Raw genomic sequence first — 14,103 nt, 5'->3', positions numbered from 1 at the left:
CCTCATCGACTAAAGCAACGAGCGGGTCAACATCCCGCTCGACTTTTGCAACCTTGGGAACGTTTCTAACCTTCTAACCTCATCCACAATTATTTAGAAAGCTGATTGTTATTCTAGAGCTCATCCTAGGCCTGGTTCAGCATAAAAGCACGAACATGTGAATGAGCTCTCATCATCCGACTTCAAAGCTTGACTTCAGGCAGAAAAGAAATCCTACTCCAAAACAACAATGGATGGAATCCCTACTTTGAAGATATTGGAATAGAATGGGAGGGAGAAAAATAAATAAAACACAAAAATAAAAAAAAAGAGAGAAAGAAAAACAATATCTGGGAAGCAATCTGTGTGCGTAAGTGTGTATGTTTGAGAGAGGCTGCCATGCAGTGTTTTGTTTCTAATTCATTCATTAACATGATCGTTTTTTATCCCCCTTGAATATTTTCTGCTTTATCTCTGAAAAAAAGAGCCATGAGCTAATAAAACCATTGTGTGTTTTTGTTGCGTGCGCGTGTCTATGTGAGAGAGATTTTTATTTCTTTTTTTCGCGTAATAGTTTTGTTGCTTTTTTTGTTGCTTTTTTTCGTGTTTTTTTTTTTTGTCTGTATGAAATAAAGCACAGAGAACGTTGAAAAAAGTCAGTGCAGACAATGGATACGAAACAGGCAGGCAAAGTTCGTCTGGCGCGATGCCACTGGGTTCCTTTTCATGTATTTTTTCCCTCCTTTCCAGATCCTGATGCCAGCAGGCGTCTCATGTCCGAGAGTCACGTGACCTGCCTGCTTTCCTCCGTCCTCTCCCGGAGCTGCAGCTGAAGACAGGCTTCCTTACGAGTCTCCCCCCCGCCCCCTTTTCATCTATGCGGGGGTTTGAGCTCTTAACGTAGGATCCGGTCTCGGTATGCAGCTGGAGAACATTTCCAGTGTTAAAAAGCATCAACGAGGGTCCGTGCTGACGCCAGGTTTGCACAACAGTATGCATCAAATCAGAACGGAGTGAAATGAAAACCGCTTGGTGAGTCAGCGGCCCAAATCCTTTCTGTGGGGGGGTTTGTAGATCCTCCTGTGCATCCTTCAAACACCTTGCTGTCAGTGCTAAGATAGGCACCACTGAACTGAACCTTCAAGCATACTTGCTATATTCAACGTCACTCCCCATACCCCCCCCCCCCCCAAAAAAAAGCCCTGTGCCCGTATGTGCACATTCACGCTCATGTACGCAAAAGTTCTTTTTTTTATCTCGAGTTTTAAGACATCTCAGTTCAGAAACAATCTTCTGTTTTGTAACACTGTCTTAAAAACAAACAAACAAACAAACAAACAAACAAACAAAAAAGGCAAGAAAGTGTCGCTGCGCATTGTTTCGGATGCCTGCGAGGTGACAGGCGTCAAGAGAGGAGCACGCTCTGAAGCGAAGAGCAGAGGAGGTCAGCGCACGGGCTCCTTCCAGGGACTTGCTTTTGGCCACTAGCCTCCATTGGTCACTGTCCAGAATGTTTGGCAACATCGTCCTCCAAAAAAAGCGGCAGCTTGCTGTACAATGGCGTGAACCGGAGTTTGTTTATTTGATGATTATTATTATTATTATTATTATGAGTAAATTTTTTTTTTTCCTGCGCAACTGATAGCACAGGAACGTTTCTATTGATAAAGTGTTGGATTAAATGTGATGTGTTTGTGAGCAATGCAATGTTAACAGATCTTCTGTCCCATACTTGTGATGTACTGTACAGAGAAGAGCAATAGTGCATGGGAGAAGAAAAGAAAAAAAAAAACGGCGATCGTTTTGGCAGTGTCTGATTCCCAAGCGAGGAGCTTGAGCTAAGTAGCTTGTAAAAAAAACAAAGGCATGGTTTTGTGTGTGTGTGTATTGATATATACACACATATATACATGTGTGTGTATACGTATATATATATATATATATATATATATATATATATATATATATATATATATATATATATGTATATATATGTATGTGTGTGTGTGTATGTATGTATTTATGTATGCATGTGTGTGTGTGTGTGTGTGTGTGTATTTTTTTTTAACTGTCAAGAAGTGAAGAATCCAGCAAGCTTTGCTCTCGTTGCCTCATGTATTCTTAGTCATAGCCTCCATTTCCTTTAGGCTCGTTTTTTTTTTTTTTTTTTAGGTCTCCACAGGAGTCTTCATCTCTGGACGGGGCACAACACCACTTCTCCTTAGACCTTCTTTTACTCTCCCCTCCCTTCTCTCTCTTTCTCCTGCTCCTTTACTATCATTTCCCTTCTGGTCCTCAGATGTGCCTCTTCATGTGCAGAGCCAAATGGTCAGACCTGGAGAAACACCTACAGAGAGAGAAAGAGAAAGAGAGAGAGAGAGAGACAATGTTAGCTAATCGCGAGCTCCTCGCCCAGCAATAACAGCATTTGATGAATCGGGCTGGGGTCTAACAGTGATGGGGGACCATATGACAGTCAGCCCAAGCTCTGCAGATGGAGTCGTTCGGAGCAGAAAGAAAACAACATTTGGTTTTCAGAAAAAAAAAAAAAAATGAAAGAATATTTAAGCGCTAGATCTCTTCTTCTCCCTAAGTTAATGACAGATCGTCTCAAGTCGTGAGCTTGCCAGCGAACTGATACATGCTGCGACTCGGCTGTTCTTTGCTAAAGAAATGGAATAACATATATTTTTGGAATGGAGAAGATAACTGAGACTAGCTGGAGTTCTTTTTTTTATTTATTTTACAGGGAAGAGGAAGGGATTTATTTCAACTCCGGTGGTGAAACTACTCTATAAATCGCATTGTCGCGTTACTTCTAAAGCACTCGAATCAAGACGGTCGTGTTTCGGACGTATATTTATTTATTTATTTGTAAAAATCGACACCCTTGATTAAACTCCGATAAGACCTATTACGGAGGAGAGAAGAAAAACACGCAGCCGGGATGCCTGAGATATTTCACACACATTGAAAGACTAGGATTACCATCTGATGGTAAATGATGATAAATGTAGTTAAAAAATACAAGAAGCAGCAAGAGATGTGGGTGGGATCGAAATGAGGAATTAAAATTTTAATTTGCCGTCGGCTGTATGCATTATTAATTAGTAGCCAGCTACAGTGTGTGTCTCTAGAACAGGCACAGGAAAGGAAGTGTGTGTGTGTGTGTGTGTGTGTGTGTGTGTGTGTGACCTACAGGTCGACAGTTGTGATGGGTTCGGAGACATGTTTGAAAGGGGAAGAAGAACAAAAAGTTCATAAAACAATCTCGCAGTGGTAGTAGTAGTAGTGGAGTCGGCATTATGCAAATGAGACACGCCGGTCCCCATGAGCTTTTTTTTGTGTAGTTAGCGAGATCCAGGTGTCTAGAATATGCATATCAGCCCTGTATCTACACTTCTGAATAACAACAATGCTTTCTTTCCATCTTGTGTGTTAATACCTCTGCTATGAGAAATCAAAGGTTGACTGAGCAGAGGTGTGTGTGTGTGTGTGTGTGTGTGTGTTGTGTGTGTGTGTTAAGAGCTGCTGGACAGATGGCCCTGTGACACTGGCCGCCACACCAGCTGGCACACCCATAACCCCCCTCTCCTCACCCTCACCCTCACTCAGTCCCACTCCACACCCAACAGGAGGGCTGGACTTGATTAGGCAGGATTAATGATGAGCCATGTGTGTGCGTCTCTGTGTGTATGGGTGTGTGGGTGTGTGTGAGACACAGTAACAGTATGTGTGTGTGTGTGTGTGTGTGTGTGTGTGTGTGTGTGTGTGTGTGTGTGCGCTAGCTGACTGTATTAGCAGTTAAACTTTCCACGGCTGCTCTCCACTGTCCATTGTGATGGTAATGTGGGATCATCTTGACACACGCGTGCATGAAGTCCCTCAAGGAGGCTGAACAGAATGGCTCGCAACGGAGAGGACAGAGAGAAGCAGCTGTTTGCCTACACATCGCTTTTCACACATTGAAGCACACGAGAGCCTATTCTATTTTGGATAAATTAACTTCTGACTTAACTCGCTGGGGTACAGGAGCACCGATATTCTTTTTTTTCTTTCTTTCTAGGACCAGTGCATGTTTTTTTTTCACATCAATAGTGATACCAAAATGACTAACCTACTTAGGGCTAATCAATCAGGGCTGTCTCCATTACTTTTATCTTATATAACACATGCCATGAAAAGGACATATGTTACACTACACTAGTACATTAACTAGCCAGGATTGCAGTTTTCCATTGAATCAGGATCCATACAGTGCCTGATCAATCCAGAACGGTTATTTTATATCTTCGAAGGTAGCCTTCAGACGTTTATTTTCACCAGTGTTGGTTGCTACTGTGTGCTCCTAGAAATTACGCCCTCGTGCCAACACCGAGCTGGCGGCCGGATGTCGGGGTAATGTCAAGTGGTTTTTCCGCACCGGTCGGCTTAATTTTTTGAGAGCAAGACGGGGAAAAAAACGGAATTGACAAAAGCAAACGTCGACGGAGTAAAAAGGGAATGCACAGACACGATTTTGCCCGTTTAGTGCACTTTCTTCTTATCCATTTCTCTCTTTGTTCATCCAGAAGACGACGACGACGACCTAGGGCTGATGATGCCAGTGAGATCGCGACACGTGTAAACGCTGCTCGCTTTAGATATTCACGGTTCTAGCGTTTCTGGTTTCAACTATTTGAACGGCGAATACAGACTACTGCCACCTGCTGGTAGGGGAGAGTAATGTTCTCTCACGCAAGCGCAGAACATAGACGCTCAGACAACGTAGAAGTTCTCAGACAGCAGTTAGAAGTCTGCTTTGCATAGATTGCCATCATTAATCTCACTTATGAGCCTCCATATCAGGATTATCGATATTATATTCGATAGATCCCGGTTCTCAAAGTGTACGTCAGGGCAAAATGAACAAAGTCCTGTACTTCCTGATAATATGGTTTGGATGTTCTTACTAGCAAAATGGTATCCACTTCAACTGGAACACCCTCTGGATTCGGCAGCAAGTTTCTACATGGGTTAATGCAAAGTCCAATTCAAAGAAACACGAACCAGAGGGCCCAATTTAAAAAGCTCCCCTGAGGTTGACAGAGGCGAAAGAGGTGGACATGGTCATAACTTCCATTCCCAGCGCCGAAGCAGCTGTTGTCAAAATCTTGGCATCAGACAGAGTCAATTACAGTGCTGCATTCTACATCCATGTGCCAGCGGCCCTGTCATGTTTTTCATTTTTTTCCCATAGTCTATGCTGCTATCAGTGAGTTCGGTGTCAAAGACCTTGCTAGATCGCCTCCAAAACCCGAGACGTAAAGCGTAATTAGGACAGTGCTGAGACAGTGTTTGGAAGAGGACTCTATAGCCACGGTTTCTTGCAGAAGCTGGAAGGTTTTTGTCGACGGAGCAGGTGAGCGGGTCTGGATGTATGTATGGACGGCTCCTGAGAGCGTTAGCCGAGGCCCTGTTGGCATGCCGGCAGCAGCCTGGGGAGCCGTATATAATTGTGCTTCCACCTGGAGCAGGCTCGGTGTGCACGCGCAGCCGCGGCGTGTAATTTGCGCCGAGCGGCCGGCCCGGATGACAGCGTCCTACCATTGTCAACTGACAGGCTATCACTCAAAGCTAGCCCAGTGCGCGTGGAAATCTCGCTTGCTCTCCCCTCTTTCCTTTTGGAAACACACACTCCCTTTGTCACTCTCTCACTCTCACACACGCTCAATCAGTCCTCCCCGAACTCATCACTGTCACATCACATCGAGACAAAGAGAGCTTTCATTTCTGACAGTACTGTGGGATGTAATGACAATGTTTGATGTACTGCGCTGGCTTGTGTGCGTCTGAACGAACCGTTTGTGTGTAGGTGCTCGTCTCGTGCGATTATGCTCTGAAAAGCTCGAGGAGGGGGAAAAAAACAAAAACAAAAAAAACCACACGGTTCCTTCTTAAGAGGTATATCGAACATGTCCCGGTCCATCTTCCTTAAGCCATGAGAATGTCCGAACAAACGCGGGACAGGCCCCAAGTTCCTTTTTACTGCTGTTATATAACCTGTGTGTTTAAAACGCACCCCCTTCATTTCCCCCTCGAATCTGTCGAGTCGATACGCGCTGCACTAGAGGAGAGAAAGAAAGGGGGCAGATGGGAAAAGCGAGGGAGAGAGGAGCAGTAATTTGGTAACGAGTATCGCAGGACCGGACTGTGAATGAACTCCTCATGAGGGAAACGGGAGTCTTAAACTAACTGCCAAACGATCTATCCCAGCACACAGCAAATGCTGCTGGGCTTCAGAGAGAATTTCAGAGAGAGAGAAAGGAAAAGAGAGAGAGAGAGAGCTAGAGAGAGAGAGAGAGAGAGAGAGAGAGAGAGAGAGAGAGAGAGAGAGAGAGAGAGAGAGAGAGAGAGGCGGGGGGGTTGGGGGGGGATATGTGGAGGGAAGGAGGGCAACACTTCTGAGCGAGACAGTTTAATGCTGCCGATTCCCAGCTGAAAGGAATTTTATTTGTGCGCACGAGGGGATTGCGAGGAAGCGAGTCTGATAGACGGAGAGAGACAGGTGCTGTGCCTGCTGCTCGCACGTGGAGGGAAAAAAGTCTGGAAGAGAGCCTTATAATCACACAGTCTCTAAGAAGGAAGCCGAGTGCGCGTGTGATAGCGTGCGTCTTACCTGTCGCAGTGGTTACACTTGAAGGGCTTGGCGCCGGTGTGCTTGCGGTAGTGCCTAGTCAGCTCATCGCTGCGGGCAAAGCGCCACTCACAGCCTTCCCAGGAGCATTTGTACGGCTTCTCACCTGCGCACACACACACACACACACACACACACACAGATCCATGGCATTAAACAGGAGATAAAAATGTTTTCTTCTATTAAACAGTGATCTCTCTCTCTCTCTCTCTCTCTCTCTCTGCGTGAGAACGATCTCTTACTGCGGCCCAAACATCTGGAACACTCAATGAGCCAAATCAAACAATTTTCCCCCATTATTATGTTTTTCTCTCACAAAAAAAAAAAAAAAAATAGAGCTGTGCAAATTAACTCATTCACTGTGACAACATTAATTTATAATCCAGAGTCACGTTTCCAAAACATGAAACCACTTCCATTAACTGTTCTCCACCCCCTGATGAGAGATCTGAATTTCAGATGAAGTTAAGCAGATGGGGGAGGCAATCCCCATTGTTCAACATGCTGTACTGTTTTTTTTTTTTTTTTATCCATCAGGCTTAAAGAGTGATGGGTGGGTGTCTGTTGTGGTCACGGTTCTGCCCCAGCCTGGAGCTAGCGTTCGGGGCGAGCAGACGCGGCTCTGGCCTTAGGCCGCCTAGCTCGGAGTAGGAAATGGAGGGTTGTCAGCGGTGCTGATTCAGATCCAGGGGTGGTAAGGATAATTGGGGTCTTAATGACGCTTAATGGGGAGTAATATCGTACTCGCAGTCAGCCAGCTGCCAGCGTTACTGCTCTTCCTTCGTGTCCGCCAATCTTCCTAACTAGACGGAAGAGACGTTCGAAGTGAAATTTGGGTTCGCTCGATTACAGAGTGCAGCGTACCAGATTGCAAATGACAGTACAGTAAAAGCTGGTCTCTCTCTCTCTCTCTCTCTCTCTCCTTCGAACACTCATGCCTAAGGACATTGGCTAATGCCATTTAATACAGATGGAGAATGACCAAGGATCTGTCAGGAAGGAATTGCTAATTAGACGACTTATTTTGCCTCGTTTTCGACACCTAAAAACGGCATTGAAATTAAACATATTCTTGCTCAACATTCACTTAATCGCATCACAACATGCACAGGATGTCGAGGCCCATAAATCTGGTTGCGAGCCAAAAGGAAAATCGGGGAATGCTCGTAAAACCTGGGAATATCCTGAATTTGCTCGGTATATATTAAAGCCGGCGATGAGGCAACACTACGTAAAGGATGACACAGCACGGAGGACAAATTCCAACTGTGTGATGTAACTCTTGCAACTGCTTCCTCTTTCCTTCCCCCCCTCCCCCCATCCTTAGTTCTCTTTGAGGATTACAGACAACAAATGGAGGAGACCATATTTGAAATTATTTCCACTAAACTTCCTTGGCGCCTTGCACGATGCAGAGCAGACTGCGGTGTCTCTCTCAGGTCAGTTTGACTGAGACACAGAGCGGTCCAAATACCATTTTTCTTTTTATTGGATTTGCTTGTCCTTGAGTTCTCCTGGTTTATAAAATCAGTGGTGAATAATATCCCCGACGTGTACTCGTGTCTTCACAGATGGACGGAACCAGAGAGGAGCCCTCCCTTACGCCGAGATTTTGCAAAGTGGTGGGGCCGCAGGTGCGAGACACCAAACATTTCACACTGCACTCTGGGTAATTGGCCAGAGACCCCTACCCCCCATCCATCCGCATGCACACATGCACTCGCAAACATGCACCATCTCCCCTCCTTCTGTCACGGCCTCCCCCCCACACACTCTTCTCCCCCTCTTCTTCTTCTCTCTGTTAGACAGCAGCAAGGCAGGCTTGGACCTGCAACCACGGCAACCGCAACACCAGCCAATTATAACTTGGGAAGGCACAGATGCATGATGGAGTCGCTTAGCAACCGGTCAGAGAGAGAGAGAGAGAGAGAGAGAAAGAGAGAGAAAGAGTGAGGGTGTAAAGTTAGAGTGAGGGAGCGCCGTGCAGTTGCAGAATGCAATGGAGGGACACTCTGCGGCACCAGCCAATTACTGTTTGCTTTCGTTGAGTGCAATGTAGTTGCTTGGCAACCCAAATGTACGGAGCCGAGTGGGGTAGGCAGCGGGGTCAAGCTGGACCCTAGGCTGGTGAAGCTCTGGCTGGACTGGCATACTGTAACCTTGATATCCAGACCTACAAACAGCCAGCTTGCTACTAGTCTTTCTTCATGCGATAGGGTTTCCTAGCAACTTGCTGTCTTCTCATCAACCACCCCCTGCTGCCCCCCCGTCGGTGGCCTGGGTACTAATGCCACAGTTAATTACATTTCTTCAGTCAACAGCTACACACTGATCCTGGAGGATCAAACTTTGGCGATTTCAGGGTGTGCATTTTTACTTCTGTCACCTGCAGCAGAAGTTATAAATCATACCACTTTCATCCTTCTTAGGTTGTATTTTAGAACCAGGAGGTAACACACAACCCCTCCATATTGCATAGCAGACTACACTGTTAACCTCGCAAACACTGTTCCAAAACCAACCGTTCTGTTAGTGTTCCCGTGATTTTCCTGTGCCAGTAATCTACTGAAATAATAACACAAAAAAGAAAAAAAAAGAGGACTAAACTCATTTCAAAATTGAATCCAGCATGCAATGAACATAACTGGGATGCTGGCATACAGTGGGATGCATTCTGGCTTTTTTTTGTTTGTTTGTTTTTTCATTTTCTCCCATTGTTACTTATTTTTTTTCCCTTTCAGCAACACCGCCGGTGAGCTAGTATAATGATTAGCATTGCTACTGCTTGCTGAAACCCGCTGAGTCAACAGCCGGCCTCGCGAGCAAGATTAGCCACAGTGAGGCTATCAACACAGCGGGACTTGAGGGCACGCTGGAGCACAACTCCCTCTCAGGGTTCAGCAAGAGGGCAACAGCAGCAAAGCAGAGGTGGATGTGGCTGAATTAGCCAAGATACGAATTTTAGCCGAGCCACTCTATCAATCATCCTGCAATTTTGGACTGTGCTGACAGGTTCTGAATAGTGTAGCGGAACGTATTTTATCCTGAAAGTGAGCTGGGGGACGAATACCTTATTCTGAGCGTGTCTTGTGTAGACAGACCTTACTCCGAACTATGCAGTACAGGAATGCGGGATTTTGATAGCTTTCATCAATCCACTTGCTTTTGAAGAGTAGAATGGAACTTTTGTTTAAAAAAAAGAAGAAAAAAAAAAAAGAAGAGGCCCTCAAATATGTCCAAACAACTGCTTCATTAGCATCATGTGCCTTGAGGGTCTGATGGAATCTCACCTGTGTGTGTCCTCTGGTGTGCCTTCAAGTGGGAACTCTTTGTGTAAACCTTCCTGCAGCCATTGAACTGGCAGCGATGGACCCTCTTCTTGTTCTCTGGGATGTCGCCGATTCCTGCCGACCCCAAACCTCCTTCTCCGTCGCTCTGCGCTCCCCGGGCCGGTGGTGAAGGCAATGACTGTGTTGCCACCAATTTGGCGGTGGCCAGGCCCACTTTTTTTGCCACCAACTTGAGCGTGAGTGTGCCGTCGGCCGTTGCGGTGAGGGTCTGCGTTGGCTTGACCAGATGCCGGCCCAGTTCTGGTGACGAAGGTGGCGTTAGTGAGGTGACGGCACTCAGTTGTGCTGGGTGGACACCCCCGTTACCCTCTTTCACCCCTGCTTCACTGGTCTTAGCACTGGCTGGAGTGTGAAGGTTTTTGGGCAGAGAAACGAGCAGCGGAGGCGGACTGGGTTGGTCCGATAGACTCGGAAGCAGTGGATCCATCAGGTCCTCGTCGCTGTCCCCCTTCATAAAACCTGGCGTCAAGAGGCAGTCCAGATCCTCGTCGAAGAGGTCAGAGAGTCGCTTGGGCTCTGTCTGTAAGTACCGCTCCAGCTCCAGACATGTCTGTGTTGAAAAAAGAGATGGATGTAAAGTGAAGCACAGATAACTCTAGTTACTTTTCAGCATGACACTAATCGCCATGTACTACTTGATAAATCACGTTTAATCAACTCTTTACGGGGAGGATCCTGATGCGGCACAAAGTAGAGCACTAGAACATGAAACACAGAAAAGACAGTTCAATTAAAAAAAAAGTCAATAAAATACCAATTACATACAAGCACTTGACTAATACCTGCTTCAGCAATTGATTCATTTGAACACAAAAGGTCACGCCATAGGTTCAAACTATAATAGTTTTAAGGAAAACCAGCACCAAATATCCTACTGGAACATCAACAAATTGTCAACACCAGTTCCTGATGGTGGTTTCTGTTTCACTGCAAGAATGACAACGAGAAGAGCTTTGTCACATTTACGATACAGCGCATTGAAATTATTTTCTCTGTATATCCCAGCGATTTTTTAGGAAGCTGGGGGCAGAGTGCAGAGTCAGTCATGATACAACACCCCCAGAGCACATGGTGTTAGGGGCCTTGCTCAAGGGCCCAAGAATGGCAGCTTGGTGATACCATGGAAAGGAAACCTTTCTAAGCCTTAACCACTTAAGCTACCACATCCCTCAGATGGTTGAGCACACTTTCAGGAGAGCTTACGTCTCTCCGGGAGAGAAATAAAACATTCCAAGAATTTTTTTATTACTTAAAGGAAAGTTATTTACCCATGCATGTTATGGTTTTCCTCTGCGTCCGCTCTCTTTGTGGTATTTTAAGCAGAAACGAGCACCTTGCTTAAGATAATAAACCTTTAGCCTTCCTTTTGTGAAGGTGGGTTCATTAAAGTGAGAAATACTTCAGCTGAGGCAAGAGTGAATAAGCGAGAGGCACAGAGAGAGAAAGACAGCGAGACTATGGCTCACTGACTGCCTATTCAGCAGTTTCATTTCTAATGGTCAAACAATATTATTCTCCGGTTTGGATATTAGACTGTCCCGTACCGAATGTCGCAGCAGAAGCATTTTGGCAGTGAGGTCAGAGGAGCATTGGCACAACTCCCTTTTTAACCACACCACACTATATGTAGATGTATCGTACAATTAAGATCCAAACTACTAAATAGATACACATAATTAATAGTAATAATTATTATAACAATTATATTAAGTGTTTTTTTTTCACTGAAGATATGGTTTCAAATTCTCAATATATAGTCAAGTCAAGTCAATGTTTATATAGTGCTTTACACAACAGACATTGTCTCAAAGCAGCTTTACAGAATTGAACAGTTAAGGTGAATGGTGTGTATTTATCCCTGATGAGCAGCCATGGTGACTGTGGCAAGGAAAAACTCCCTTAGATGTTATGAGGAAGAAACCTTGAGAGGAACCAGACTCAAAAGGGGAACCTATCCTCATTTGGGTGACATCAAGAGTGTGATTATAATCTTTAAACAATACAGAACACTGGAGAGTGAGAACATGAGCACTGGAATGTAAGATTCTGAGTAATGTTCTTTCTACAGTCTTATACAGTCATTTAAGATTATGGAACCAGGAGCTCTTGAGCAACTCATAAAATAGCTCAACATTTGCGATCATCACAGATCCAACACCAGCTTCTCCATGCCAGAGCCGTGGTCTATATACACTATAGCTCTTTCTATTCAGCAGTGTGTTTCCCTTCGGATTTTACACTCCGGCTCGTAATGGAACGTCAAACCCAGTTAAAAGGCTTTGACTCTGTTTCAGCTCAACTCCAAACCAATTTGTAGCATAGCAGAAAAGCAGCTGTTGTTACCGCTTAATACTGACACACTGGGTTTATTCAAATTTCATCACAACACCGTGACTATAATATGCACCGCTCGCTCCACGGCAGCATTATCCATATCCACAAAAAGAAAAACGTGCACATGCATCAGATCTCTTATAAGAAATCTCTATACTATTAATAAACTGGAATATATTATACATATTTTATACTTTTTTTTTTTTTTTTGCTGTTCTGATCAATTATATGTTTTAAATGCGGGTTCTATTTTAACGATGAGGTGACGCTTGTGCACTTGTTGTAATAAGCCCTAGAATACGCGTCAGGTGTGTAAATCGTCCGTGTGAACGGCCTTTTATCCCGGTTTTAGAAAGCGGGAAATTCAGCGGCGGAAGTTTTTGCATCTTGGATGATTTTACTTGCCGGTGTTTTTACAGAGCTGATTTGTAGGCAAAGTTTTTGTTTTCACGTGTGCGACACGGCCGTGGCTTACAGAATCGAATGGAGCATGTGCGTGAAGAAAGCGGCTTTATGATTACGAATAACTGGAAGGTGAAAATGGTTTATTTCACGGATTGGACGATTAAAACAGGTGAGTTTAATCGTTCACATCAAGCACTACTGGGGAATCCTGCGTAAATAAAGCGACAAATCCTATCTCTGCTCAGAACGCGCTCGCTAGCGTTCCTGGCAAAAGATGCATTCGTGGGTTTAGTTGTAATCGAGGCTGATATTTGTTGAAGTGAATATAAGAACGTCGGACTTTTATTTGCTGCACCTGTAACACTGGGCTCCATCAATAATAGATGTGGGTCTAAGAGGCGTTATCACACAAAGAGACAGCTAGAGAGGGGAAGATAGAGAGAAATGGCTGGAAAGAGCGAGAGGGAGGGAAGAGGGCACTGCCAACTGCTATTAGCTAACAAGGCTCGGGTCCAAACTAGACACAAAGAAAAAAAATTAAGGCCAATCTAAGGCATTCTTCTCCCCGTCTCAGCTCCCTGTGTGCTTAATAAAGTCAGCAGATTATATAAAAACTAATGCTTTCACATCTCCGCCTGCATCTACAAAAAACTGTTCTCCCCCTCCCCTGCTCCCTGTATCCTTGGATTGAAACTATATTTTTTCCCTAAATACAAATAGGTTTTAATTAAGCGATTTGGCTTTCATCAGATGCTGTTTGAAGCGCTACCTCGTGATGAAACGCTGATCTCCCTTCTCTCTCTCTCCCTCTCTCTCTCCCTCCACAGCATGCGTTGATGACTAATTAGCCACTCAAACGACCCGGTGAAGAGAGGCTCTTTATTCAGCTAATTTGCTGATGGGAAGCCCAAGTGTGTGTACTCTTGCATCACGGACGTGTTTGTGCGAGTAAAATGGTGCTGTAACTAAAAACCTACCCCTTGATTTTTATTGGCATTAGAATAAAAACAACAACAAAAATTAATTAATATATTGGGCCACTACATGGAGGCTCAAACGTGGGAGGGAGAGGAGAGTTCGCGATCCGGTTCACACTGGGATTCTGCGCCGAAATGGTGTCATTTTCAATGAGCCGGTTTGATGAAATCTGTCTATGATATGGCATCTTTGCTGTCCCCCTGCAGGGCCTGGAACAATAACCTACGGCTTCTGTCTATCCACTACAGCTATCATCATCCGCACATTCCGATGATCACAACCACTCGTCTGTAAAATTACGACTGTGTCCTTGATTCGTTTAAGGAATGCTTTTGCTCTGCTTGCACCTTCCATTTATCTGATTTGGAATATATATTATAT

At 44.8% G+C, this 14,103-nt stretch overlaps 1 protein-coding gene across 1 annotated transcript in view; it reads right to left on the bottom strand.

The window, feature by feature from the left end:
• Positions 1-2,075: 2,075 nt before the first annotated feature.
• klf7b (Kruppel-like factor 7b) overlaps positions 2,076-14,103 on the bottom strand; it is a 31,735-nt gene continuing 19,707 nt past the window's right edge. The window contains exons 2-4 of the mRNA XM_046845606.1: positions 9,946-10,555; positions 6,638-6,761; positions 2,076-2,326 (exon numbers count right to left, since the gene is read on the bottom strand). Coding sequence (XP_046701562.1) covers positions 2,275-2,326; positions 6,638-6,761; positions 9,946-10,555 — 786 coding nt within the window. The 3' untranslated portion in view covers positions 2,076-2,274. The remainder of the gene's footprint in view (positions 2,327-6,637; positions 6,762-9,945; positions 10,556-14,103) is intronic.

Source organism: Silurus meridionalis, chromosome 3 (genome assembly GCF_014805685.1).
Source record: "Silurus meridionalis isolate SWU-2019-XX chromosome 3, ASM1480568v1, whole genome shotgun sequence".
Lineage (NCBI taxonomy): Eukaryota > Metazoa > Chordata > Actinopteri > Siluriformes > Siluridae > Silurus > Silurus meridionalis.
This window is presented reverse-complemented; position numbering and strand designations above follow the sequence as displayed.